The sequence below is a fragment of the Emydura macquarii genome, unplaced genomic scaffold (genome assembly GCF_026122565.2).
Source record: "Emydura macquarii macquarii isolate MOO-44397 ecotype Brisbane River unplaced genomic scaffold, CSIRO-AGI_Emac_v2 contig_968, whole genome shotgun sequence".
Lineage (NCBI taxonomy): Eukaryota > Metazoa > Chordata > Testudines > Chelidae > Emydura > Emydura macquarii.
Window position 1 is genome coordinate 16929540 of NW_027131105.1, and position 27917 is coordinate 16957456.

Consider the following 27917-nt stretch of genomic DNA (forward strand, 5'->3'; position numbering starts at 1 on the left):
TAAATCACCATGCCAGGGCTAAATGACAAAGGTCACCACAGCACTTGTGTTTAATATTCAGCCTGCTGAGGCCACTACTGGAATTTTAAACGTTGCAATTCCACTTAATGCTATGGGTTTCATTTAAATCAATGGAAGTTTTGCTGGAGAAACACTAACAAGATTTAGCCCTCTACCGTTACCATCCTAGATGCAATCAAAAATAAGTATATGCCTTGCAGATGACTATAGGAAAACAAAACTAGCCATCAGTATTGCTTTTGTCACAATTATATCATAAAGGATCATTAACTCACCACCACTAAAACCCTCATCAAAAGGACCTGATTCAGATCTAACAATCAGTTTACACTGGTATAACTCCATTGATTTCAGTAGAGTTATTCCTGGTCTATACCGGTGTGAGGGGAGAACCAGACCCAGAAGAGTTTTGATGTGGCTGAGTTCTCTTTTCCTTCTTCCTGCATGAGTCTAATTCTCTCCATAGCAAACCAACCGAGGTGAGGTAACTGACTTGTGCAAATAAGGATAAACAGCAAAGGAGTTTGAGAGCGCCGAACGATGAGAGAAAATATGAGCCAGATTTGGATCCCATTAATTTAGGGTAACTCCATTGCCTTCGGTGGAGATCATGGTCTGGGGTACAAGTGAAATGAGTCTGGTGACTTCTAGACAATTCCTTCCACTGACCATAAATGATAGCAGCCTGCACATTAGTCAACTGGGCCTTCATTCTGAGGTTGATACATTGAGTGCCATGCAGTTTATGAGAGATTTCTTGATTCAGACCTAAAAAACCATCTGCTCTTTCTGGATATTAAAGTATCCCTGGGTCTTGTAATAAGAATGTGAGTGTGCCCAGGTATTCATAGCCAAACTTACACACTGATGCTAGATGCTCACCCAGCGTAAACCAGTGTAGCTCCATTGACTTCAGTGGATCTAAACCAATTTAAACCAGCTGTGGATCTGACCCATACTGTTATATCACGTGTTGTGTACGAGCTGGCTACAGTCTTCCATCCCAGAAGTGGCTGCATCTCAATGCTACTGTGTGTAAAGAAAAAACAATGAGAGTCCTGTAGCACCTTAAAGACTAACAAATTTCTGTGGGCATAAGTTTTCATGGGCTGCAACCCACTTCGTAAGATGCATGAAATGGAAATCACAGATAGGAGGTATATTCAAGTGTGTAAAGAGTTTGTGGAACACTTTGGGATTCTTCAGGATGAAAAAGGAGTCCAAGACTGGAATAACAGGGATTGTGTGTCAAGAATGAGGTGGATTGGCAGAACTGGGGTGGGGAAAGGCTAGCAAAGTTCAGCAAATGTTGCTGCAGGTAAGGTGGGAGTTGCATTAGTAGAACTGTGCGTACTTTGGAAGTCTGGATATTTCTTCACTTTTTGTTTTAAGCTAAGGGAAAGGCTGGGAATATCCTTGGGTGAGAGGCCTCCAACCTTGGTACCAGTGTCTCACGTCATGATGTGCATGAACTGCGGCTGTGATTTTACCCTCACTCTGAGACGCCATCATTGCCATGCATGTGGGAAGGTAAGTGGCACAGAAATTCAGCTTCGCTCAGACTCATCAACAGCCTCTTTACAACACTAGCTGTACACTTGTGTACAAAGAGGAGAATCTGGCTCCTCACAAAGACTGTCAGAAGAGCTTTGCAATGAGAATTAAGCATTCTGATTGTTAGTGACTTTGGCTGGAACATTATTAAGATTCTGCTGAGTGGCAAACTAATTCCTAATGGCTGGGTACTCAACCAAATGAAAGGGTCATGGGACATACACTGCTGAGCAGAGCTATCAAATGGGATATACTGGTAGCACTTGGGCAATGAAGCAATCAAACTATGTTTTCCAGTTGCTGAGTTATATTTTAGATATGGAAAGCTACAAAGCCCTGGGACTGTAGATGCACAAAGTTCCTAGTCTCTATGGCCCTTGATCTTAAATCACTTCACAAGGGAGTGATTCATAGGAATTGCCAGACTGGATCAGATCAGTGGTCTATCTAATGCAATACTCTGTCTCTGGCAGGGGCCAGCTCCAGATACTTCAGAGGAAAGTACGAGAAACGTTGCAGTGGCTCTTATTTGATAATCTGCCCCCAGAGATCATTTCCTCCTAACCCCAATTAATTATTGGTGGTTTATGGCCTGAAGCATGAGAGTTTATATCCCTTTCAATGTTCTTGGTTCTTCTGGTAATTCTTTCTGTTATAATTCTGGATATCCCATAAATCTCCAATCCTATTCTGAATCCAGTTTTGCTTTAGCCTCAGTGATGGTTTCTGGCACTGAGCTCCACAGGCTACTCATATCTTGTGTGAAAAAGCATTTCTTTTTATCAGTTTTAAACTTAGCCACCTTTCAATTTCAGTTAATGTTCCAGTCTGTCAATTTAATCTGGATTTTAATTTTAAATTCCTGACCCACTAAAAGCCTAAGCTGAGTTCAATGATACTTCAGTTTCACACACAAAATCCTTCTCTGCCTTTGCCAGCAGAGTGGTAGTATGACATGCCAATCCACTTCTGAAAATGATACGGTATTAACAAGAGCATTATCAACCCCAGTTTAGTGATACCATAGGCAGCATGAATTTTGATATCGGGGAGTGTATAATCCACATGGAGATGACCATAAGACTATTGTGCAATTATCATCAATTTTTATATTATTGTAGAAGTTAGGACACTCAATCATGGACTGGGGACTGTACTGTGCTAGGCACTGTGTAAACAGAACAAAAAGACAAACCCTGTCATAAAGGATTTATAATCTAAGTATTAAGACAAGACAACATATGGATACAGACAAACCGGCAGAGGAGTATATGTTGGTCAGCATGATAAGACAGTGGTCTTGCAATCCCAGCAGCCTAACTGTTGTCAAGTTTTTTTGTAGGCATCATGCTAAATGAGAATTTTAAATTGGGAACTGAAGGATAACAATGAAGTGGCAATTTCATATATTGGGCTGAATTCTGCTCCTGGTTACAATGATGGAAATCTAGAGTAATTGCAGTTGTCAGTGGAGTTATCTTTATTCATACCTGTTTAGCCAAGAGCCAAATTTGACCCATTCTGCCTTCTCCCCTACCAACCAGCACAGAGGATCTGTTTGGCAATGTGCACTGGTATGGGGGAATGTACATGTATACGTATCTATTTTTTCTGGGGCAGATTGTATGTCGAAATTGTTCAAGAAACAAGTATCCCCTGACGTACCTCAAAGACCGACTAGCGAAAGTCTGTGATGGCTGCTACTCAGAACTGAGAAAAAGAGGTGAGTCCTGTTCATTCTTTGATGAGTTGAATGAAAATGCTATCTGCATATGAAGGAGATTCTGCTTCACTACAGGGAATTTCTCCTTCAAACATAGATGTAAACTGTATTAAGAGTCATACAAATGCAAGGGCCGGGCCATAGTAGGCTGCAGGGAGGCTGAGAAGCTTTTAGTGAGCTGGAACCTCAAATTCTTCCTGTGACTTCTTGATGCACTAGAATAATCAGCAATAGCACTTGGTACTACCGTGCTGTTCACAGCTAAGAGCCCTGTTATTTCCAGTGAAGTGCTAATTAAAGCAAAGCAATGGCTTAAAAATAAAGCAGCTGCAGACCACTATTTACCTCAGTGCAAGGAACTATCATTTCCCATTGTTAAGGGCTAAGATCAAATGCACAGGCAATCTATAGGCAAGAGCTTTTTTAAGGGCTTAAGCCAGGGGTTCACAAACTAGGGGTCGGGACCCGTCATGAGATTATCATGGGGAGGTCATGAGCTGCGAGCCTCTCTGCATGCCATGGCTGCGGCTGTCAGCCCTGTGCATGACTGACAGCTAAAGCCCTTCAGAGCCAGGTGGCTTAAGAGCAGCAGCTGGTGGCTGGGTGCTCTGAAGGCAGCACTGCCCCAGCAAAAGCTCAGAAGGGTGGCATGGGGTGGCCTCATTTTGGCAGTAAGGGGTCATCACAGCCTGAAATATTTTCAAAGGGGGGTCCCAGAAAAAAAGTTTGAGAACCCCTGGCTTATGCAGTAGGGACAGATGCAATTTAGTTTTTTAATCTTGATTAAAGAGATCCATACATCAGCTTTTACAGCATGGCAGACATGCACTGTTACTGCTTAGTGAAAGAAGACGTGCACTGACCCTGTCTGAGCCAAGGAACAGCTAAAAGGCTGTACTGATTCAGGGCTGTGCTCCATTCAGATGTTCCAGGTGACCTGTATGGACACAGGTGAGACTCAGAGGATTGTAACTCACATGATGGCACCAACTGATATGATAGTGCGCTTGTTGATAGAGCACATCCTGGAGTTTGAATAAATTGTTGCCTGTGGTCAGAACACTGTAGAGAGAAGTTAAGGCTACAAAGAACATCCTCGAAATTTTTTTTTTTTTTTTTTTTTTTTGTGTGCGCACCATGGAGGTGCCCCAGGAAGCAATCCAAGTAGGGAGAGTGCCCAGATGGCAGACACAGATGGTCAGTGCTGTTGAAAGGTCATTAAATGTTAGAACACCACATAATTATTTTCCTTGTCATCTTTCATACAAGCAGTATCCCAGATGTGTTTGTAGGGAATGCTTCCACCATGGAATGCCATGAAGCCTACTGATTAGCAATTCTATTAAACAGACTTACAGGGGAGTTTGATAGAAAATAGCTAAAGGAAGCTTGAACAACTGTAGGTTAGGCATTGCATTTTCTTATCCCTATTCGCATTAGCCTGGAGTTTAACATCTCCTGTTGCAGACTTAACCCAACTGTATGCACCAGTTAATCCATTCTTTTCCACTCCCCATTTCTCCCAATATTGTAGAGCGGCCAGTAAGTGTGAGCTTCCCTCCAACTTCATCCAGGTTTTCAGGCAGTGCCTTCTCCTCCGTCTTCCACAATATTCACTACTCATCCTTCAGGAAACAAAAGAAGATCCCTTCTGCTCTTATGGAGGTAGGACCAAGGCTGCCTGAAAAAAGGCAAGGAAACTAGCCTTAGAGGACGGTGTGTTGGCACTACACTTCATTTTCCCCAAAATTTGCGTTAAATCTTGAAGTCTACATCAACCCCAGAAACTGTTTAGAGGTCTAACAACAAGCTATGGGGAAGCATCACAGTGATGGGTTACAGAGGGCTAGTTTGAATACAGCAGTTTGGTATTGACCAGAAGTCAGAGCAACCGCAGGATGGCAATGGCCTTACTCCAGTCCTTATTGCTGATGTGGCCCCACTGGTTTCTATGGAACTAAATTTTATTCAGTGGCAGCTCGAGGGGTAACAGCTAGCCCTTTCAAAGCAATTGGTGAATGCAGCTGTTTAATTGTGTTACCTGTAGCTCACACTGGCCTATCTAAAAGAAATGGGTGAAATCCTGACCCCACGGAAGTTAATGGCAAAACTCCCATTGACTTCAGTGAGGCCAGGATTTCACCCAAATATTTTACTTTCCTTTCTGGAACTACGCATCAGATTCAAAATCTGACTACATTAATATCCTGATTATCCATGCTGGTCTACCCACCTAAACATTTAGGGCCCTATCCTGGGAATTTAACTTCAGTTACTTGACTGCAGTGAGAACACAATCTGGACCTTCTGCTGTATATGTATCCCTCTTTCATAGAGGATAACTACAAAACAGAGGACTCTCTTAACTTTGTTTGGGATGACTTGAAACAGGGATAAATGTACAAATATGTAAAACATTTCTGGAAGATACCATCCTGCATAAACCAACATGACAACAAGGGTTAAGCAAAGTTAGAGAAGTAACATTTCAGCTCCATTTATTTAGGAAAAAATAGTGATTGCCTCTTTAACCACAAGGCAGCAGTATATGTTTATTAAAATGAAGCTTTTCTACAACAATCTTGATCCCAAAGTCAGTCCCAGGCGCCTTACACATGGTCTGGACTGTCTCATGCTCCAACCTGCTACAGTACAATATTATAAATATAATTAATTCCCCTATTGTGTCTGTTATCAAAGGCTGATTTTCAAGTCCCTTCCCTCACTTGCTTCTTTACTTTTATTCAGATATCAGCCCTGTTTATTATTATAAATAATAATAAATACTATGTTGCAATTATATAGCACCTTTCACCCAAGAATCTTTACAAACACTAATGAATGAAGCTGCAACACTCCTTTCCTCCTCCAGGAAGGCAATTATTTATTCTGCTTTCCTCAGTATTATTTCACAGATGAAACTGAAGCGGCTCACCCAAGCTGAAGCCCCAGATCCATTGTAAAGGCAACAGAATCCAGGTCCCCTATTTTTAGCCATCCTTCCCCTCTTGAAACACAAACCTTTGAATGTATAAAAACAAGGCAAGAAAAAGGGGACCAATTCAATTCTTCAAATGAGAATAGAATTTGGCCTAAGATACTTTAGTGTTCTTATGCAGAATAGCATCCTCATGTTTACATTTTTCTCAGATTTATGCCATCTCAGTGTTTTTTCATTCACTGCTTGGTTATATTCTTAAGGAAACAGGCATATCTATGTAGCTTTTTAAAAAACCTGACCTTGTTTATAGCATGCTTGCTGCTTTGAAAGGGAAAAGCATTTGGTATCATGAATCCCTCAATTGTTCACTATGCAGGTGGCAGCTTCAGGAGAGGGATCTTCTATCAGTGGTTATCTCAACAGGTGTAAAAAAGGCAAAAGGCACTGGAAGAAGCTCTGGTTTGTTATCAAAGGCAAAGTCCTCTACACCTACACAGCAAGTGAGGTACAGTCTATCCTCATATGACAATTTCCCAGTCCTGTCGTCAACTTCATTTTCCCACTCTTTACATGTGAGAAATGCTATTTGAGGGGCATACCTACTGGTTCTTGTCTAGCCACTTTTTGGAAATAACTTGTGTTGATGCAGTGTTATGATGTCCCAGGAGGCTAGAACTTTGCCTAGAATTCCAGTCACATCCCTCGCCCCACCCTGGATGGCCTATTTTCTAAATTCTTTTTCCTCTGTACATTTGTTACATTTCATGCGGATTGTGAATGCTCAGTTACAAGAGGCCTGGTTTAATCTATCAAGAAGCTATTGCAGATCAAAATACAAAGACTTAAAATCCTTTGACTTTTCTCTAATGCAGTGTCCATATGTTTTGAGATAGTAGCTGAGAACTCTAATTGTTACATAAATAAGAGTTCTTTCTAAAGAAAGGAGGTCCCAAACTTTGTCTAATCAAAATGGCAACTTTCCAGGAGTTAGAGGACTGCCCCAATTTTACAGGGGAAGATTGGATATGCCTATAGCAGTAGAGTGTAGTTATGAACTGGACGTTCAGATGGTTAAGATTAGAGGGGGAAGCATGCCATGCTCCATATTGATCTTAGTGGCTTCTGCAGGCCCCCTCTTCCCTGTGAAAAGGAAGGGTGGACACCAGCTGCACCACCATGTAGATAAAGAAGATGCAAGGATTGTATCTGACTGAGGGGCTTCATAACTGGAAGCTCTGAAACAGAGCCGCTTTTGCTGAATGAAAAAGACAGAGCTCAGACCACAAGCAATACTACGGTACTAATACTACTTGGCATTTTAAATCTTCAAAGCACTTTGCAAACATTAACTATTTAAACTTCTCATCATGCGTAAGAGGTAGGGAAGTATTATCACCACCTATAAACAGATGACAGAGGCATCAAAAGGTTGCATGACTTGATCAATGTCACAAATCAAGGCAGGGCATATCCAGGACTAGAACTACGGTAATGTTGACACCTAGTCTTCTGCTTTATCTGTTGACTTAGATATGCTTGATGGTTAAAACATCTTGAGCCTGATTTTCAGCGGTGCTGGGCAACTGTAGCTCCCACTGACTTCAGTTAAGAGCTGTCTGAGCTTAGCACATCAGAAAATCAGGCCCGGAGAACCAAGTCCTGCCCCTCATGGGTTGGGCAACTCCACTAACCTTAAATGGATGCATGTGCAGTTAGTGATGATGACTCTTGAGATGTGAAAGAGCAGTGGGTCCTTAACTGCACTGTATGCTTCAAGCTGTGGCTATATGATTATATTAAACGGAGATAAACTAATCTAAAAAGACAAAGAACAAAAACCCAACATTACCTTAATAGAGATATAGGGACCAAAATTGCAGCCATCAGTAACAGTTAAACTGCAATTCAATTAAGACTTATTGTTTTTCTTTACTCCACTTGTACAGTGAACTCTGGCAAATGAAATTCATAGATGTTTCTTGGGAGTAAATTAACAGTGAATTGCATTACCAGCTCATAAATTGTAAAGTGGTGTCATTAGAAGGAAGCATGCTGGGTGAGACCGTGAAGAGCAGTCTGTTAAAAAACTGCTTGGGCTGTGCAGGAGAGGGGCTGGATGCCACCAAACACATGGGTGACACTCAGTAAATAATAATGGCTTAGGGAACTGGTAATAAGATACAGGATCTTTCATCTTTATTACCCTTGGTACAAACCTAGCCAAAAGATAATAGTAAACAGATATTGATCCCATCAGATCTTCTCAAAGGCCTATAGTTTGGTGATCTAAGTCTGAGCCACATTACAAAAGCCATCATCATGGCTAGGACTAAATTGGAGTCTCTCGAGTCTAAAGAGGGCTGAACAGACATGGAGAATTCTATCCCAGCAGTGGTTCTTTGAGCTCAGGGTTTTGGCAGGGCAACATGTGAGGGACGCTTGCACTGCTGCTGGCCAGGCTGAGCCTACTAACTAGACAACAGAATTCTCCAGGATTGTCAATCCAGCCCCCGATTACTCATTTTTATTATAGTACTATTATTGCAGCAGCCCCGGAAGCTCTTTCAAGAAGTTGGACTCTGTCGTACTAAGCACTGTAGATCCTGAAAAAGATATCCCTTGCCACAGACTGCATGCAGCCCATTTGGAAGTGCTCCTTCTAAAGTCTGTTTCCCCCTCCGCATTCATTTTAGGATAAAGTCGCCACAGAGAGTCTGCCTTTGCTGGGTTTCACAGTTGCCCTAGAAAAGGAGGAAGAAAGTACAGATGCAGTTTTCCATCTTTACCACAAGCAAACCTTGTTTTATAGCTTCCGCGCGGAGGATAACAATTCAGCACAGAGGTACTGCGCATGGAATTGCACAATTACATACTAACCCATGAATGAGTATAAAGTGTAAACAGCCCTCTTCACTCCTTCCATTTTGAATGCAACTCAGCTACAGATAAAACAAACAGCTTTGGATATGCTAATTAGAGCCAATTATAATACAATTGCCTGGATGGTATTAAAGCATCAGGTAGAAATTACTCCATTTTGACAAGATGGAGATTTTGCTTGTTTATATAGTGCAACTGCAGAAGCTCAGATGCATAGATCCACATATAGCTATCTGTCAGATGTGATCATTGTAAGAAGGGTGGCCTATATAAATCCTCTGTATTTGACTCAAATACAGGCAGGAGAGTGGGTGATTATGGAGATTTGTTTCTCCTCCCCTACCTTATGGTTTCATCGCTCCCTAGACACCCACTCAGATAGTCCATGTAATTTTCCCAAGATTACACAATAGATCAGTGGCAGAGAATGTAACCTAGGAGTCCTGGCTCCCAGGACCCTGCTCTAATCACCAGTCTAAACTTTCTCTTTAGACAGAGCTATTATACGCAATTCAGTCCTCTGAGCCCTGTGTTTTTGAATATATATGTTGGCTTGATCCACAAAATAAAATCTGGCTCTTCTACTTTTTTCTTTTTCAGGTGGATTGAAGCTATGGAAGAAGCAACCGTATTATAGCAGTAATCAATCAAGTGGACTTGGAATAAACTCTCAGATTTTTCTACATTCCCAACAACCCCTTTCTGTTTCAAGAAGCTGAGTAGTATATTTCAAACCACCTACCTATACACACTGGATATGGACTATTTCCAGATTGCTTTCTTTCTTTTGCATCCTTCCTTTTAAACCCATATTTTTTTTTTTGCAAGGGAAAACTTTAAATTAGGGAATATTTATCGTCGTCTATGTCTGTACGTATTCAACCTGCGCTATAACCCACTGTAAATTAAGTTTTAATATCAAGACAAGAAAAGAAATTGATACAAATTATTTCTGAACTCAGATGGAAGTACTGGCTAGCAGTAAGTAACAGGTTCAGTTTTACTTACTCTCGAGAACAATCAACTTTCCTTTTTTTGGTTTTGATATCTACCATGAAATAAGAAACAATGCAGTAAACCACAGAGTCTCATTTAAAGCACTTTATTGTTTAATTGAACTACAGCTTCATTTTTTAATGTTTTCCAAGGGGTTCTGTGGACTGACTTATCACCAGTCCATTAACAAGTGCCAGCGTGAAGTTGTGCGTTGCATATGTTAAATTGCTTCCACAGACTACGAACGAATACATGCAATGCACTACATATGATCTGCCAGTACACCAATGACTAGGATCCAGGGTGATTACTTACCAACAATTTATAATTTTACATAAATCACTGTATAATTTATTTTGTAAGTTTCATTTCTTACCACTACAGTACTTTAAAATGCACTACGGTAGCTCTCCAAACCTACATGTCAAATACTGTTTTCCCCTGCAGATTGTATCAGATTGAAATCCAAAGGATCTTTTAATTTATTGTAAACCTTAAGAGTGTTCATTTGACACTGATCTACTTATTAGTGTTAGATTATTTAAGTACCTGATAGAATCTCTATTTTAAAAGCCCTGTTACAGCTTTGATGACTTATGAATAATGTCATCAAAACTTTAATTCCTGTTACCAGCATATAGCAATAGACATGCTGGCTGGCTGAAAAGCACTTGTCTGAACACGCTGTCAAAGTGCTTTGGAATTCCTGTGGCTAAATGCTATTGTACAGCAGCAAAGGATCTGCACATCAGCATAGCTCCACTAAAGTCAACGGAGCTATGCTGATTTACACCATTGAGGATTTAGCCCTATAGGTTGTGGGTTTTGGTGTTTTTTTGTTTTGTTTTTTTTTAAATGAAGAGTGGAGAAAAAGTAATGTTACAATCATCGCAATAAAATGATTTAGTGTTATATACTTGTAATACTAGACTGAGGAACAGAATGGCAGTTATGGTTAAAGTAGATCTTTGTATAAAATACCAATCAAGGATTTACTTACATAAAAAGAACATTTCCCCTGAAAACCTATTTTAATTACTAGCATTTTTAAATACATTTTTCTTCAGTAATTTGCAGCAAAACCTGAATATCTGGTTCAAATGGTGACTGGTTAGAATTGTCCATATTTATTAAAAGTTTACAAAATGTATTCAAGTGAAACTACATAGTCAGTTCTATTTGTCATTTGAAAAAACAATTACAAGTTAAAAAATCAAATATGGACCTAATCTAACAGTGAAATGCAGTTGTGTAGATTTGAGATACATTTCTGTCTCTGACACATAGTTGCCTGAAGTGCAGACAGTCATATGCAAGGAGGAATTAAATTACAAAAACAATAAAACTTTTGTATTATCTTAAATGGGTAAACTCCAATGTTAACTCTGTACATTTTGTGTTACAACTACGGCCTTGCTTCTATTAGACTGTAAATGTTATGTTTCGTTTTTTTCCCTTTAAAAAAATCATTTGTTGGATTTGCACTGACAAAAACAAAGAATGTTAAGTACAAAATATAACAGATGTAAATCACTAACCAAGTTTTCAAGCAAAACAAAACTGCACTACAGATAAACAACAGTATTATGAACATTTAGGTGCTGATGTTTAGGACAAGATCCTCAAAAAGGTATTTAGGCCCCTAACTCTCCCACTGAAATCAGCTGATCCCACTGAAATCAATGGGAGTTAGGTCCCTAAGTACCTTAGAGGATCTGGGCCTTACTGACTGTTGTATGAAGTTTTCAGTAATGGGCAGGAAATGAATACATGAAAATATTTTGTTGTAAAAAATAAAAAAAAAAAACAGTGCTATTAAACTTCTTGTTTTAAGTAATGTGAAAAAATAAAAAAGCAACATATAATTCCCCTTTCACAGGTTTTTCATTTACATTATAATTTTCTTCCTTATTTCTACCTTAGCATTTTACACACTGCTCCTATGGTTTTAACAAGCACTTACTTTGAGACTGTCGTGTCCAAATCTAAGAATGGCAATCTCCAATACCACAAATTTTGAAAAGGAGAGAATGAAGGATGGTCCAAGAGTTAGGATGTTAGTTAGGACAAGGAAGAACTGGGTTCAAGCCTCTACTTTGCTATAGACTTCCTGTGTGCCTTGAGCAAGTCACATAGCCTCTGACTCCATTTCCCATCTGTAAATTGGGGTTTACAGTACTTCCTTATGTCAGAGGTGTTGTGAGGATAAACACATTAAAGATTGTGCGGTGTTCACATACTACTAGGACAGCTCAGCTCCAGGACAGTATTGCTGCTGGAGATCTGGGAAAAGAGAGGTCACCAACAGAGCCTAATTTTTCAAAAGTGGTAGTGATTCTGGGTGCCTGAATGGAGACACCTTAACTGGGCCTGATTTTCAAAAGGCAGGTACTCCACACTTTCTAAAAGTCACCATCTGCAGAGCAGAGTATTATTTCTAAGGTAGGCTGCATTCAGTGCAGTCAGACAGGCTGCAAACTGTAAAGTTATCAGGGAATACATCCATCCGTTTTAAAGCATTTTACTACTACCACTGATAGAATTATATGCATAGACAGTCATCAGAAGGCACATAGTATTTGTTTCTCTGATATGAGGCCTTTCCTTTCCTGTAAATTACATAGTAAATAGCTCTTAAAATCTTTATTCATGAATGGTAAGTGATTTGGCTCAAACTCTGCATCTCAAACCTGGGTAATCCCTTCAGTAGGAAGAAATGGAAAGGAAAATATTCATGTGTGTGTTCCTTTGTCCAACACAAACGTAACAGAAGTGACAATTCAGCCAGCTACCACTACCAAGGATGGAGCATGACCATATATTCACATGCCTGCACTGGAATAGAATGCTTGAATAAGGAGAATGGGAAATGGGGGGAGAGGGGGGGGATGAATGAATGAAGCAACATCTCAAGTCCTAAATTTTAATGCTTTTACACATTTTTGATAGCTAACTTTAGAGCAGTTTCAGAAAGGAACCGGCACACACCTTCAAGTACATTTCAAAATCATTCAAGCTACAAGGCTGAATATTTATTCACAGAGCCAGATTCCTGGAACATTCTGTGAAAGCACTTCCTTTAAAACTTCCAATGTTACCTGATTCCAAAAAGATGTGGTTGTATCAAACTGAGAAAATGTGTTAGAGTGAAGGGAGGAGCACATCAAGTCTGAGGTTGGTAGGCGAGGCCTTCAAATTGACAAAGCTGTAGCAACATGTTTCAATCCATACTGCACAGGACTGTGCCCTCTAGAGATTTCGGCAGGCTGCCCACCTATCAGCAGCACTTTGGGCACAGATGTAGAAAGCTATTTTAGTACAGACACACAGAGGAGGAGGAAGATTTCATTCAATTTCAGCCCAATTCTATCCTACTGAACCAAATCAAAAAACCCCACTCATACTGTACTGGCATATTGATCTGATGTTATTCCAGTGATTTAGCCCAATGTTGTTTGCTTTGCTAACTGCTGAAAAGACATTTTTAACTGCTATCACAACCAATCTTTATACCTACATCTTGCAGCATATGCCATTTAAAACACTTTTTTTTAAAATGTCCTCTTCACAGTTTTTCCATGTTGAATCATATAAACTAAGTGAGAGTCTAGTTCAGCACTTTCTTGTTGCTTTGGATCCATTCTTCTTCCTCTTGGTATACTCACACTGTCTACCATCTGTAATTTTGAACACCTTCTTATAAATCCCTTCTTTTAGATCATTATTGGCTACCTACCCCCAGGACTAGTGCTATGCCATACATATTAACATTGGACCAGATTCTGAGAGCTTTGCTTCTGGTGAACACCACCACTCCATAAGCAATCTCACTGACATCTCTGAAGAGCCAAATTAAGAATATGACAGAGCCAGTGAACTGTATCACAGGAATACCACTAGTGTAACTGTTTAGGAACAAAATGGCCTTAAAGTCACCTTTGTGGACTACTCCAGGCACCAGTGCAGCCCTGGGGTAAAATGCAACAGCTTCAGAGGCTGCTCTAATTCATAGCACACTCCACCCAATGTTGCAGCCCAGAACAGCTAGAGTGCAGAACAGTCCAGTCAGAGATATGCCTCATATCTGGTTCTGGCTTGCCTGTATTTTGGGAGGTATTGGGAGGGGCACAGTAGAGACACGTACCCTGAACATAATCTGCTCCTGTACCAGGGCTCCCCTAGGGACCACTGCAGACCCTGCACATAATTGGGACAAAGCACAAGGGGCTGGAATCTTGCCAGGTGAATTTCAGTGCTCACGAAAATGAAATGTCAGAGCACAGAGGGTTAACTCTGCCAGTGCAACTCAGGGTGCTAATCTGCAACACCAAGTTAATCTAATTACAGTTCTTTTTAGCCCACTTCCAAACTGCATGTGGAACAGGGTAAAAGAATGACATTAACATGAACAAATATCAACTGGACTTTGCACTGAGACTACTAAAATTCTCTTTCACTTGTGACAACCTTGGTTAAAGGCTCTCCACTCAGCCCAGCCTCTAAAGCCAGTAGATCCTGAACTTTCAAACTCTATGTATGTAACTATATTCACATATAAATCAGTGGAATAATTCATATGAGTAAAGTCACTCATGTGTAAGTGCTGCAGGATCAAGCCCTTGATCGCAGCAACCTATAGGAAGCTACTGGGAAGGTTTAAAAACATTCATATGAAACTACAGAGAGGGGTTTGTTGTGTGTGGTTGGGAAGGGAAGAAGTATTCTGTAATATCGGAGTTTATTTTAGTAAAGCAGTAAACCATGTGTTGGGTGTGACTTTTGGAAGAATAATTGTATTGCAGACATCAACTTCTTTTCATCATACTTGCAGTTCACCTGAACAGATTTTATGAGCTGCACCTCATTCGTAAACAGTAACTGTCTGACAAGGTTCTATTAATTCTCAGCTGTAACCCTTTTGAGATCTGTATCTTACACTGAAAAACCAAGCCAGTATTTATGGAATTGATGACAAAATATTATTCCATTTTATGTCGGGCATATAAGTTCACATAAATTAGTATGACTTTTTAGTGGACCATAATTAGAAGAGATTTGGGAGTAATATTAGCATAAAAGATCATAAGAAAATGAAAGATTAGAACTATACACACAATGGTTCTTAAACTACTGGTGAAGAGGATACAATATTTAGTGGTGGGAACACAAGCTGACTGGACACTGTGTGAAGCTTCTATATACTATACCTAATACACAGTAGTTTGACTTCTAACTAGAGTTAGTCAGAACTTTAACAAAATAAATAGTTTCCCCCAAAATAGGCTGTTTTATCAAAGTCAAAACATTTCATGGAGACACATCAATTCTGACTAAGTTTTTAACAAGGTTTCTTATTAGGTCCAGGGTAAACTCTCCAGTCACTGCTATAGAGAGACCTGAATTAAAGACAGACAAGAAAATTGACTTGATACAATTCTGTTACACAAAAACATTTAAGTGGTTTTGTTTCCATCTCACTGCAAAATGAAAACAAGTTTCAAGGCCTCAAAAGCTGTCATGAAAAGGAAGCGCTGCTTTCCAGCCAACTGTACTTCTAATATTACCACTTAACTATGTGGTTTGGGAAGGAGACTTTTTAAAAATCAGATTTTGTAGCCCCCTTTCAAAATGTTGGTAAGTCAGTGTTGGATCTATGCCCTGTAATGAAGATTTCTTTAGGCCCTTTATTCATGTGATACATTTGTCCAGCAGTTTCCAGGATTTCTTTTCACCTTTATGTCCTTTCCTCCCTTGTTAATATGCACAGACCACAAAAATGAAAAAGCTTAAAAGGAATTGTATGGACTACTTAAATAAACTAGTAGCACTTTAAATAGCCTTTTGCTTCTCGTTTACCAGTTCTAAAGGGGCCAGATCAATCAGAAAATGCATTACTATTGTAATCAAGTTGTCCTCAATGAAAGAGCCAGCCACAGGAAATGGATATAATCTGAATCCACACAACAGAATAACCAAGTACTGCAACATCTCAAATGATTTTGTCATACTGAGAAGTAATTTATGCAGGTGTGTGCTGGGGTACATTGAATGGACAGTGTTTAAAAACTTGCCCTGCTGTTGCTTTTAATTTACCATTTCTGTAAACAAAGAAATTTAGTTTCTAGAGATAACAGGTCATCTTTTACAAGCACTGTGTGTGTTTTAAAAAAAATCTTTCACGACACAAAATATTACAACAAAAAGGAATTATTTTATTTCCATACTATTGCTTGTGATATTTCACTTCAAAGTGAGCTCACTGCAGCATATAAACAAAGAGCAAAGGTTTGTTTAGAAAACAGATCTTATTTCTTAGAAATAAAAACCTTGCTCTCATGGGCAGCAAAAGAAAGTTTAACAAAAGGTCTATTGCCTAATCCAAGACCTAATGAAGCCAACAGAAAGACTCTTAGGGTATGTCTATACTGGAATAAAGACCTGCAGCACAGCCATGACCTGCCCAGATCAACTAACTCAGGCTCACAAGGCGAAAAACTGCAGTGTAGACATTTGTGCTCAGGCTGGAGCTTGGGCTCTAGGACCCTCTCCCCATCACAGGGTCCCAGAACTTGGGCTGCTGGCCAAACTTCTACATAGCAATTTTACAGCTGCACAGCTCAAGTCCAAATCAGCTGATCCAGACCAGCCAGGGGTGTTTAATTGCTGTGTAGACACACCCTTACTGGCTTCAATGGGAATGGACTCAGTTCCCTAACATTATGTCCTTTCATCAATAACATCTTATTTTTCCTTTGTTGTGAAGAAAGCAGTTCTGAAAACGTTTAGGGCTTGCATAATGCCTATTTAAAATTTGGTTTTCTATAAAACAGAATTCAAATCCACAGTAATATCGGATGTTTTATAGTAGATGTACAAACTCCAGGAATATTGTCAGCTGTTCCTTGGAATGAGAAATCTTTGTCTACCAGCAAAATTGCCTTTTGCTTTTCCAAATATTCTTAGATGACAAATTAGTTTTTTTTTAAAAATCTGTGCAATTGTGCTATGATTATCAAAATCCAGTATCTGATACAACTACTCCTTCCTTTTCAAAACTATGGGACTTTTGTTTTGTTTTTTTAATTTGTTTGCTTTTCTTCTTAGACTGATAAAAAGAATCCAGAAATTATGGGATTGAAACAGGAATTGCTGGATGAAAGTCTAGGATCTGTTTTATGGAGGAAGTCAAATTAGAGGATTACAAAGGTCACTTCTATCCTTAAAAAAACCCAAACTATAAATCTAGAAATCCCACGTATTGTTCTGAAAAGGCATGTAACAACAGTCCCACAAATACTTAATTTTTGCATATGCACACCTTGGTAGTTCTGTAAAGTTTATCTGTATATATATGGAGATATGCAGAACTTAACAAAAATAGCATTATTGGTTCACTTGTGTTTCCTATGACTTGCTGTTCCACACAGAAAATTGCCCCTTTAGCAGTATGAACTGATCACCTACTTATATCTCAGCATGTCAATTGGTCACATACTATTTACTGTCACAAATGTCATGATCATAGATCTACAGAAGATGCACATGCAGAAGCAACATTCTTTTTTTCTAGCAAACAAGGTTTTTTTAATATGCCAGCAGACAATCAAGATCAAATGAATTTGATCAAGTTGTCCCAGCAACTAATATACAAATTATGTAGAGCTGATACATGCAAATTATAGACAAATATTTTTCAAGTCTATTCAAATAGTATTATTGGTGTAATGAAAAGGGAAAGCAATGAACCATTCCCAACATGATTAGGATATTGGTGTGTATACGTAACAGAAAATGAATACCTATCATGAATCTATGCAAACTGAGAATGCTAAAGAGTTCCATGCTAACATGAGCATTCCCCAGTTCTTTCTAGTATGTCAAAAAGGCTGATACATTCAAGTCTTACCCTCACCATGAAATTTCTGAGCTTGATGTGCAGGATGAGAAGTTTCCATTTAACATTAAACACTTCAAGGAAAATTCCAGCTCTGCACTGAAATATTCTTCTACACTGACCATGTCTACAACTGATCAAACCAATCTCATTTTGATGCTGTTATTTCAGCAACAGGTGAAGTTTAGAGTATTGGTGGAGCTGGCAGCAATGTCTGTAGGAAAGGTTGCCTAAAACTTTTCATTGTAAGACCCTGTTTAAGTTACTTAAAGCTTTGCCAAACAACCCATTTAGGCTAGCATTCTCCATACTGAGACATCTACCTCATTCTAAATTTTTTTTTTTTTTTTTAAAGTTTCACGAAAAATTGTTTAGCCCTTTCTGAGAAAGAGGCTAAGGAAAACTCTTATTTTGCCATGTTAAATAATCATTACAGCCACTTCACTGAGGGGCCACTGTAGCATCAGGCATAAGAAATGAAAGGAAGGAGACTTTTTCCTGTGTTTTCTATGCTCTCCTTGCAGGTGCCAACACAGCATGATGGAAAAGGAAGAATCCTAACAAACGAAGAATGGGAAACACCATGGGCAGGCAGTAAGGACATGCTAAAGGGCATGTAGGCTGGAGGAATGAGACAGGAGTAGGGGGGGGATAAAAGGGCCTATAGTCACTAAAGCACTTGCCCCTCCAGGCCTTGAATAGAACCCAGGATTGTTGAGTCACAAAATTCTTCTGCTGTCAACAAATATCTTTGAAACCCACTGGCAAAAGATATGTGCCATGCACCTCTAGAGGCTTGCACACATAAAAGAGAATAGCCTATCACCACCAGTTACCGTTACTTCAATTGATAGAGGTCGACGCTGTGACTTTAAAGATTCCAAACTTGCTGGTGATCCATGCAGAGATTAATATGGTTCCACCTAATAGCATTAACTTTTTAACTTTTTTAAAAGGCAAGGTAATTAACATTAAGACTACAGACAGATGCTCAGAAGTCAGGAAGTGCCTGTGTTAAAGTTGACTGTGAAAACATAATTCAGCTTCACTGTGAAAATGCATTATTGTCTCATTATATGATCTCACACTACTTTTTTCACAGAACCCCTGGCCTCACTCAGCACACAGGATGGCTGGCATTTAGGGATGAGGATAAAAAAAATACTTAACAGCTACCCATTCAATTAGCACAGTGGTTTTCAACCATATGGTCCACAGACCTCTGGGGGTCAACAGACTATATCTAAGATTTCCAAAGGGGTCTGGCACCTCCATTTGAAATTTTGTAAAGGTCCACAAATGAAAAAAGGTTGAAAACCAATGAATTAGCACAATCTACCCTGTGCACTTATGAGGCAAGGATCCTATGGAAAAAACATGTAACAAAAGACTATTACAATACATATGCACAAAGGGACCAGTTTAAGTTCGCAGCGCATCCTTGACTCCTATGAAAACTACTGTTGTATAGTCAACGTAACATTCGGCCATTTTGAATTTTACAAAGAACTCCAAAAATCTATTCCTATAGATATTGTTGACACACTAGGTGGTATGGCTAGTTTCAAAGCATTGAATGATATCTGCAAAGTACTACTGCATCACAAGTAACAAATTTTGGCTAAGGGTTATTCCTGTCATTGACTAACAATCTAGGGTATATAATGGCTATCAATTTACTTTTGACTTGAGATGTTATTGCAGTACTGCAGCTGGACTAAGAAAAAACAATGGGCAATAGTGAAATGCTATCAATGAGATTTTATAAACTATAAAATTTAGTACCGCATAGGACATTTGGCAGAAAGTCAGCGTGTTCTGAGGACACAGATATAGCACACAGATTCGCACTCATACAGCCGCAGTATTTGATTAATTTTTCCTAATTACTGACAAATTCTGAAGAGATTTTTCTTTAAACAATCTCTAGCTGTAAGCATTCTGCTATATGATAGGGCTATGAAGTACCCTAAAGTAACTGAATTGTCCGATTATCTTCCTTCAACCATTAGGTCTTTAGAAATGGTTCAGCTCCTGCTATATAACACATTTCAATTATCTTTTTTAAAAAAAACATAAGGCAACAATTGTCTCAAGTAGCAGAAAACAATTATACTAACCCTATAAAGTCTTTAATATACCAGTGTCCAATAGAGACAAAACTCAGCATCTATAGAATTGCATGTTTCACTTCAACTTATTTCCAATTTCAGAAGTTGTATTTGTTCGAGATTTAGCTGCATTCTGATATTGTATTGTAGCCACTGCTACTTTTCTAGAATATTTTATGTAAGACAACATTAGTTTCTATTTAGTTTTCTTTCAACTGACTGTCCAGAACATATTCTATATTATGTCTTCAAACTTTGTGTAGTATGTCATATAATTTTCCACAGTAAGTTTATTGCATATTCATTTCCAATACCAGTCTCGTAAAATTTATCTGATACACAGAAAAGATTTAAAGATGTATTTTGATCTACAGTGCCTTCAAGCAATATTAGTTCATTCAATCATGTACAAAATTTAAAGCTACATGAGAATTTGCTTCAAACACATTGGCCCATTAGTCCAAAATCCTGTTGCCCTGACCCTGCAGTAAGATGACAAAAATTCCTTCCTGGCCACCATCAGTTTACATCCTGAAACAGGAGATTTGATTAAACTTTTTCCTGCCAAATGTAATTATTAATGTATTTACTACTGGTCAAAAATATTCAACTTTTAAGAAAAATACCTGCAGTATATAATTTTATTACCTCCTGTTGCCACAAGTGCACATCTTAAACAGGCAGTGCACTCAGCCACATGTGCTTGGGCTGAGTGATACCAACCAACGTACTATCGTTGGTGTACAGATACTCTATGGTTCCTACATGCAGTGCATCCTCCATATCTAGCCCATAGTGGTCTGACCCATTCATTCATTTCTATACCTATAATTTAGCTGAGTGATACCCTGCTCTCATATTATGGAAGATATTTTAAAAGCAAAAAATGAGTTTCCATAATCCTTTGAAGTCTCCTCCTTAATGTCCACTATTTAGCAAAGCATCTCCCACTCATTAATATGAATTATCAAGATTATATTGTTCCTTTTCATGTTATACTGACATCATCAAGGAATATTGTTCTTATACATTAGTTATCAATTTTTAAAAAAATTGAAGAGCAATAGTATTGTTCCTTTGTTCCATGTAAAGACTGAGGAGACTATCATTTGCTTAATAAATATGTTGATTTACAAGTGTGTAAATAAAAAGGGGTGTCCCACTGTGATATAGGTCCCTTAATTTGTAAATTCCTAGGTAATAAGTAAGACTTTCACAAACCTTAGAAAAGCTATTTAAGTAAGAATACAACGGTGGATAAAGCTGTCAACCAGTAAATATCACAGGGATGTGTTTATAGCCCAATTGGTTTGTAATTTTCATCACCTTGGACTACTTCCAATTGAATAAAAAAATCCATACATAGTTGAACAACAAATACTGGAACAAAACTTACCATCATAGATAAAATAATTTAACTCACTTTTACTTAAAGATTAAATGTTTGAGTCTTATTTTTTCCTTCTATTGTTACAAAACAATAAAAAAGAGTAGCCCAACATTTTCATTTGCCACGGTTTACATGAGAGCCAACAACAGGGTGTATGTGGGCTTTAAGATACTCATTTGAATAACTGCTGCCCATTGTACCTCCCACTGACTACGAGAGCTTTGCCCAAGTAAAAGCTGCAAATATGAAAGTCTGAGGTGAATACCTTAGGTGCATTGTTAACCATAAAAGAACAGGCAGAACGCTTAAAAGCAGTCAAGAAACAAGAACCTTACATTTTTTGTATGTATGCTCTAGGGAGTTCTTAACTTCAACTACAGCAGGAGTACCAATGCAGTGAAACCATGGCAGCACAGACTTCAATGCAGGCTTGGCTGCCTCAGTAACTAGTACCAAACATCTCTGGCAGGCTTGTACTGTGCTGCTGCAGCTTCACTGCTATTGATACTCCTGCTAGGACTGGTCTGTGCATAACACACTTCAGTGAAGACCCTACCAACCCTGACAAGAGGGGTTCTCCCGTTGGTGTAGGTAATCTACCACCCCTGGATGCGATAGCTAAATCAATGGAAGACTTTTCCCTCAGCCTAGCACGGTCTACACTGCAGGTTAGGTCTGTTTAACTGTGTCCCTCAGGGGGTGTGGCTTTTCACACTCCTGACTGACACAGTTATATCAACCTAATTTCCTAGTGTAGACTAGGCCCTAGACTGAAGCTAGCTCAAGCATCAGTCTACCTGTGCTGCAGTCACACCTCTGATTGCTGTGTAGATGCCACAGGATAAAGCACAAACCTTTGGGGAGTGTCCACACTGGCCTTTGCTAACACATAACCCACCTCAAGTTAATAGCATTCACTTAACTCCACGTAGAAGAATACACACAAACCTTACAGGTCAGAGGGTAAACCATGACTCCCCAAAGTAGCTTTCTGGGATAGAGGGTTCCTCCTCACAGCAACGTGATAAAGGTTGGCTGAGAGTGATCTTCATGTCCAGGCCATCTCCTCATTCGCTCCCCCTGCCACACCAGCGCTTAGGGGGAATGAAGGTGTCTGCTCACCGCCCCCAGCCCCAGCAACCGAACACAGGGGGAGGAGGGAGCCACAGTTTTCCCACAGTCTGAGCCGCCTCTCCACCAGCAGCACGTGTGCGAGGGAAGCATGGCCTACCGCACGCGCCCCGCCGGGCCCGGGCGGGCCGAGGAAGCGAAAAGCGCCTCGCCTGCCCCCGGGACCAGCTGGAACGTTGGTGTGTGAGCGTTCCATCAGGCGCGCAGCTCAGGTAGCCCCTCCCCGCCGCCGCCGCCGACCGTCCCCCGGCCCCGCCCCGCGAGGAGGATGGAGGAGGGGGCCTTGGCCGGCGTGGGGCTGGAAAAAGGAAGCAGGGAAACGCTCCCAGGCGGCAGCAGCGGCGGGCGGGGTCACGAACTCTGACCTTTCACAGGGGCACGGCCCAAAACCAAAACAAACCCCCTCCCCCAATAACAATACGACTAACCCACGCAACCCCCCCACCCGCCGCCGCCGCCTTCTCGGGGCCGCCGGCCCGGCATCTCTGCCGAACAGGCCCGGCCGGACCCGGCTCACCGTCGGGGCACGTTTGCCACCAAAGCCTGAGGTAAATTGTTTTTTTCTAAATAAAAATGCCCCGAGCAGGCTGAGCTTAACGGGGCTGGCGGCTGGATCGGAGCCAGGCCGCACCACCCCTAGGGGGAAGGAGGCCGCTCGGTGGAAGCGGCTGGGGCCCGGCTCTGGGGCGCCCTTGTTAGGGCTCCGGGTGTCGGTGGTAGCCGAGAGCCGGCCGTGCGAGGGCTGGCCAGGCTCACAGGCGGCGCCGTAAAAGGGTCTCAGGGAGCAGCTGGGCCGATCGAGACGAAGTCCGCTCCGGAGCCGCTCAGTGGAGTCCGGCCCGCCTAGGTTCCGAGCCGGTCCGGCGTCCGGGCCAGCAGCCTGCTGGGTGGGGTGGCTGCGGGAGACGGGACCCGGCCCCAGTGTAGAGGAAGCCCAGCCACGCACAGGGAATTTGGAGTCTGCCGGGCGGAGGCGGCGGCTTGAACCCGACCCTTTTACCTTTGCCACCGGGTGGGGGGTGGGGTGGGGGCGGTGGGTACTTTGCATACGGGGCCGGGACCGCCGCCATCTTACCGGCCGCTCCCCCACAGCTATGGCCGGGCCCTTCGGAGCCCGACAGAACACACACCGGAGGGGTGGGGGGGGGTCTAATGGCGGCGGCTGCGCCTGGGACTTGGCCATCAGCCAGCACCGCCATTTTGTGCTTTTTTCTTTGCTGGCGTCCCTCGACTATTTTTCCTCTTAGGCAGGAGGCGGGCCAAACTGCCTAATTGGCACCCCACTTAGCCAATCCGCTCTGTGAGGGGCGGGCAGTTTTGCCTCTAAAATGAGCCGATTGGCTGGAACAGGAGGCGTGAGACAGGGAGGGGGTGGCTTCCTTGGGTGTAGGGCGGAGCCTCGCGCTGTGCGGATTAGCTGAAGGGGCGGGGGAAGGCTTGGGAGGGAGGGAACGCGGCGCCCATTGGCTTAGAAGAGAGCCTCGGGCGGGGCGGGGTGGGGCCTGCTGATCTCGGGCCTGGTTCTGCTGCGTCCTGACTGGAGCGGCCCCCCTCCTGCCAGGTGGCCTGTAGGTGCTGGATAGGACTCGGCCTCTGGGTTCTGGAGTGCAGTTGGCTAGCCCGCAGCAAAGTGCTCAGCCATGGGATGTGTGGTGGCCAGCGGGACAGCTCCTCTAGAGCCCAGTGTTGACGGGCGCTGTGCCTACCTTACTCATTGCCCTTTCTCTGGGCCCTGCGCTGCCAGTTGGCGATAAGATTGTTATTTACGCCCTGCTCTAAGTAACCAAGTTCCTGGGGTATTTCACCGCAGAGTTTGCAGTTCGAGTTTGGGGCTGCTTTCTTCTCAGATTAAAGATTTTTGTAGCATTTTTAGTAGAATAAATTTTAAACCACTGTCTTGGCCAGTCCTCTGTTCCTTACTGTGCAATGAGTTGGCTGCTATCTTCCAGCTCAGCAGAGAGGCTACATTACAGTGATGTTGTACATAAGTATTTTGCAAAGCACATTTGGATCTCTGACACTGAAGTGGGCCACACAACTGTTGACCATGGGTTTGTTTACACTTGAGGCTCTGCAGCAATTGATGCAGTGGGATCGATTGAGCAGGTCACGTAGATCCACTCAATCCATGGGAGATGGACTAATGGTGTTGACTGGAGAGCGCACCTTTCTGAAAAGAGTAAGGCTGCATTGACAAGAGGATGCCTCTTGTTGATGTAGCCTTGTGAAGACCCTGCAGTCTGGCATTATAAGTATGTTGGTGGAAGATACACAAGCTACATAATATTGCTTGCATATCTCTTGTCGACTGCTGCCGCTATAGACTAGCCCTGTTCTATAAGGAGAGCAAGGGAAGGGGTAGAGAATGAGCTACTCTTTATTCAACATACACAGTTCTTGACTACTAACTTAATTTTATGATTAAGAACTAGAAATAAAGGATTGCATCCCTTGAAACACAAGCCCAGAGGGTCTTTAAGAGAATTTGTAGCTGAACAGCATGTCAGGTATACAGGTCATCTTTCTTACAAAACTGAAAAAATGTGACGACCATCTATTAATATCTGTTCCTCCTTAGTTAAAGAAATGCATAAAACCAAAGAGGGAAAAGATGTAAGTTATGGGAGGGCCACAAATGACAAGCTGCCTACAAGCAACAATGTTAAATGGCCTGGTAGAAATGTATTGTAAACGTGCATGTACAAATTGAACAGCCTGAAAAAAATGGAATTAGACGACAATGCTGAAAAATACAATATGGTTTTACCAGAAAAACTGTCTTATTTTTGGCTTTGTTTTGTATTATGTCAAGTATTCTGTCATATTAGTATATATAAAATTTGCATGTGCAACTTACCACATTATGATTTGTATTATACAGAGCTAATGTGTTTTGACAGTTTGTTTTTCACCAATGACATTTGTTTATTTGATAGCATTTACTCCATAAAGGTTTTTTCTTTGTGTTGGATACATTCATTTTTCTGAAAAAGTTTTGATTCAGGTGATCACATTTTTTAAATGTGACTAGCTGGTTCCCAGTAAAGTAATACAGCACAATGTAGGGAAGATGAGAAATTATTCCTATTTAACAGGTGCTGCTGATACAGTTCCTCAAACTACACTCTGGAAATTTTAGTGTGGGGTGGCAAGATCCACAGGGCAATTTAGATGCGCAGGTTAGTGTGCTATAACTTTACACCTGTGCTTGCCAGGCACAAGTCTTTGTGTAGACAGATTCTAAGTGTGGGTTCCAGAATTGGACTCGTTAAATAAATTTATGCAGGACCACAAAATGTCAGTGCCAGGCCCAGGCTTATGATGCAGAAGTGCCTAGTTCTCAGATGCATCTTCAGTTACTAGATAATGCTGTCTAGTTCAGAAATATAGTTTTCCAACTGCACATAATGTAAAGAGATTTTTTAAAGGAAAACCACAGCAAAACTAACATTCAAAAATCAATTACTGAAAAGTTGCAGTTTTTCAGAAGCTAGGTAACTATACTTGCATGTATTCATGACCACATGCAAGTACCATGCCTATGGCTGTGTAAATACTTAGCTATCTGTGTGTGTGCACCAGTCAGGAACTTGTACTCATGCATTTGCTAGACACCCATTTGTACACATGCAAATAGCATATATAGAGGCAGTATAATCTAGTGGTAGGGCACTGAACTTGAACTCAGCAGCTCTGGATTCTATTCTTAGCTCTGCCATTGGCCTGCAGGGTGACCATGGGCAAGTCACTTCACCTCTTGTTCTGTGCCTGTTTCCCCGTCTGTAAAATGGGGTAATGATACCATATTTGTTTTGAGCTCACTGATAAAGTGTTATATAAAAGCTAGGTAATTTTACTAAAACTCAGTGTCTGCCAGAAAGTGACAATAGTATATCTTAAATCCTCTTTCTGTGGATTTTTTTCTGATGGAAGATCCTGTGCCATGTATTTCTTTTCTTAACGTTTCCCTCCCGACAAACCCTTAGTTTCTTTTATAAAAGTTTGATGGATAGTTGTTCAGATTGATTGAAAAATGTCAGTAAGTTATGATTTACCTAAAAACTGTGAAACAATAAATGTTCTGTTCAAGTCACAATATTTCCCTAAAGTAATATTTTGAAAACAAATATCCATGCTAATGCCTTTTTAATACATGTTTGAGATAATTGTATCAGGTGCTGCTAGACACAGTGCACATTAGCAGATTTTCAAAAGAACATTGAGCAGTAATGCATATGTTGTGCCAACCTAGTGGAACATATTTCTAGATGTACTTAATTGTACAGAAAGGCCTGAAACAAAACCTTGGATCTAAACCTTTAGATCAGTTATTAGCTACACAGAATCCCAGATGCAAATCTGAATTTTTGGATTTGATATTGGAGTTAAAAATTCTCTAGTTTTGGAATGTGTAGATTTAGTGTTCAGCTTCTGTCCATTTTAGAGCAGATTTGAGCTGCAAACTCTTAGCCAAGTCTAGTATTTATATCCAGGGTTTTAGGCTAAGCCTAGATCAACTTAATAGGTTATCTGGTATGGAAAGAGTTCATATAAACTTAGATTTTTAAAGGTTCTTAAAAAAACCATATAACACTCTTGCAAGTTAAGGTCAAGATGAACAAAACTGTAATCTTCAACTAAGATATAGATCTAAAGTGGTCAAAACAGAGGTTGTAGGATAATAAAAGCCTGCATAGAGATGATAATGTTAGATTTAGTCTATTTATTTATAGACATCAATATCAGCAAATATAAATTTAAAGTTTGATCTCATTTAGTATTATCTGCCAGAATCAAACATTTATATACTAGCCAATGGATTTATTTTTAATTAAAAAATCATAACCAGCTGTGTAGTTCAGTTGTACATAAGTTGAGAAGTTAAGGTATGCGAAGTTGAACACTAAAGTCAGCGTAATCCACACTACTGTCAATGATTCCATACATGTTTTAAGAGGTTTTGTAGCTGAGATTTTTCTAAAAAAGGTATAATGAGAATATTTTGATGCCTATCCCACCTTTCTACTGATGACAGTTTATGATAAGTGGAACAGGAAAAAGAGGGGCAGGCTTCAAGAGGAATTAGTCTGGCATGATATCAGGGGTTCATAGATCCAAGTCAGGCCCAGATTGATTGCATATAGAACTCCAGAGCTTCATCATAGAATACTTAAGTTCTCTTTTCTATAACTCTGCTTGCATGCCTGTCAGCTACATTACCTATTGCTAATGAAACAATACAAACACCTGAGAAGGTGTGATATGGCCAGGAAATG

General features: G+C 40.7%; 2 protein-coding genes and 1 long non-coding RNA gene across 4 annotated transcripts in view; 2 read left to right on the forward strand and 1 right to left on the reverse strand.

The window, feature by feature from the left end:
- Positions 1 to 11980, forward strand: part of FGD5 (FYVE, RhoGEF and PH domain containing 5) — a 147582-nt gene extending 135602 nt beyond the window's left edge. Inside the window, exons 16-21 of the mRNA XM_067544345.1 lie at positions 1414 to 1551; positions 3196 to 3298; positions 4833 to 4963; positions 6616 to 6744; positions 8933 to 9081; positions 9720 to 11980. Of these exons, the coding sequence (XP_067400446.1) occupies positions 1414 to 1551; positions 3196 to 3298; positions 4833 to 4963; positions 6616 to 6744; positions 8933 to 9081; positions 9720 to 9756 (687 nt within the window). The 3' untranslated portion in view covers positions 9757 to 11980. The remainder of the gene's footprint in view (positions 1 to 1413; positions 1552 to 3195; positions 3299 to 4832; positions 4964 to 6615; positions 6745 to 8932; positions 9082 to 9719) is intronic.
- LOC137150404 (uncharacterized) lies at positions 8345 to 23655 on the reverse strand. Its single transcript, XR_010918962.1, has 2 exons — positions 22459 to 23655; positions 8345 to 8980 (listed from the first exon to the last, which is right to left on the reverse strand). It is a non-coding gene; the product is annotated as an uncharacterized lncRNA (long non-coding RNA).
- The window catches only part of NR2C2 (nuclear receptor subfamily 2 group C member 2), a 71338-nt gene continuing 66380 nt past the window's right edge, over positions 22960 to 27917 (forward strand). The window contains exon 1 of one of the 2 annotated variants that reach the window (XM_067544344.1): positions 22960 to 23189. The gene's annotated coding sequence lies outside the window, so the exon portion shown is untranslated. The remainder of the gene's footprint in view (positions 23190 to 27917) is intronic. The other variant, XM_067544343.1, reaches the window with a different exon arrangement.